This window comes from Euphorbia lathyris, chromosome 3 (assembly GCF_963576675.1).
Source record: "Euphorbia lathyris chromosome 3, ddEupLath1.1, whole genome shotgun sequence".
NCBI classification, from domain to species: domain Eukaryota; kingdom Viridiplantae; phylum Streptophyta; class Magnoliopsida; order Malpighiales; family Euphorbiaceae; genus Euphorbia; species Euphorbia lathyris.
Genome location: NC_088912.1, coordinates 67459274 through 67461022, shown reverse-complemented (window position 1 = coordinate 67461022; position 1749 = coordinate 67459274). Strand labels below are relative to the sequence as shown.

Here is a 1749-nt window from a genome sequence, read left to right as displayed (position 1 = left end):
GCTTGAATTTTATATATTTCTTATGTATAACGTTAGAATGATTTACATCTCCGCAGTCTTTTGTAAGTCATTTTCTCGAATTGCAATAATATTACTTCCTTTTTTAAATAAATAAATAAATAAGAATAATAGTGCAATTTTTTTTTTAGTTTCCACTTTTTTTGGAAGAAGTTCCCACCTTTCTAAGTAAAGGTAATGTTTAGTTTCTTTTGTCATAAACAACTTTTTGATCATTTTGTCAATGTTTTTTTACCAAACATATCTTAGTTTTTAGGATAATCATAGTGTATACAAAATGGTCATGTTACTTTGTTATTTTTTGTATGTCTGTTTATGCTGAATATAACGGTTAAAAAAGATAGAATGACTAAAAGGTTAACAGTGACAAATAATATGGACCTGATAATGTGTTTTTCAAAATAAAAAAAAAACTAAAGAGTGTGTTAGATAAAAAAAATATGATTAATAAATTATTTACCCAAAATAATAATGTCATGGGCATTTCTCTTTTTTTTTTATTGTATCAACAATAACATATATCCTCGAAAAATAGAAAAGAAAAAAAAAATCAAAAAAAAAAAATCACACACATGTATATGTAACACTCACAAGAATTAGAAATAGAAATAATTAATCAAAGTAGAAAAGATATAATGAGAATGAGCGTAGACAGATAAATCCCAGCTGTTATGATAGAAGATGAAGAATTGGGTGGAGAAGGCATCATTGACCCCGTTGGAGAATTCTTGGTTGTCGGAGGGTCAGATGTTGGGCAATCAGCGGACGGAGCGATGGGAGTGGTGGGAGGTCTAGGGGTGGTAGATGGTGGTGATGCACCTAGAGTAGTTGAGACTGAGATAGCTAGTTTTTGGCCAAACTGACAATGTTGTGAAAATGTGCAAATGTAGTAGTGCTCGCCTGCACCTTCTAGAGTGATGTTCACTGGCCCTGTCGTTATTACATCTCCGATTGCGTTAGATGCAGTGCATGCATCGAATGATGTCTTTTCAACTCTAAGAACATCGTGCTCAGTGCTCACAAAGTTGAACGCTGAAATCAAAAACAACATTTACTTATCAATTTCTGTATTTAATTAGAAATCTTACGTCAAAATTAATTGAGTGTAGTAGAAGACTTACAGAGGACATCTCCGACGACAAAATTCTTGCCATTGGCCCAATTAACATACGCCACAGCACCATTGGATGGAACAGTCCAACCAATGTTATCACCGACCACATGCACAGTTTGAGCGGCGGTGCATGGGAACAGAACCACCATTAGGAACCCAAAAGACACACCCATAATAGAAATAAACCTTGCCATTTCCTTTATTTGCAAAATCCTAAAACCCTTTTGTATGTTTTTGCAATTGATGGATGGGAATGGTGATATTGATCTAGTGTTTATATAGAGAATGGAACCAACAAGGTAACCGGCGTAGACGATAAGCAAGAGTGGCGGTCTTCTTGGGTACATGCAAAGTTGAAGTGGAAAATTCAAATGCAATATGACTTTCCCTTTACTTTTCTTGCTTAACCTCACTTCAAAAAAAAAAAAAAACATTACTAAATGGTAGTCATTATTTTAGTAAACCTCAAAATATAGGAGTCATAATGTGCAGCTTTAAAAGTTGAATGATCATAATGAAAATAAAATAAAATTGAGGAGCCATGGGTGTTTTTTTTTTTTTTTTGTTATATTTTGATAAATTTACGTCAGCATTTCAAAAAAAAAAAAAAAAAACTG

At 32.9% G+C, this 1749-nt stretch overlaps 1 protein-coding gene across 1 annotated transcript; it reads right to left on the bottom strand.

Annotated features, from left to right (window-relative positions):
• Window positions 1-634: 634 nt before the first annotated feature.
• LOC136222703 (cucumber peeling cupredoxin-like) lies at window positions 635-1326 on the bottom strand. Its single transcript, XM_066010434.1, has 2 exons — window positions 1140-1326; window positions 635-1050 (listed from the first exon to the last, which is right to left on the bottom strand). Exons 1-2 carry the CDS (start codon window positions 1324-1326, stop codon window positions 635-637), a joined length of 603 nt encoding a protein of 200 aa, XP_065866506.1.
• Between the last annotated feature and the right edge of the window lie 423 nt (window positions 1327-1749).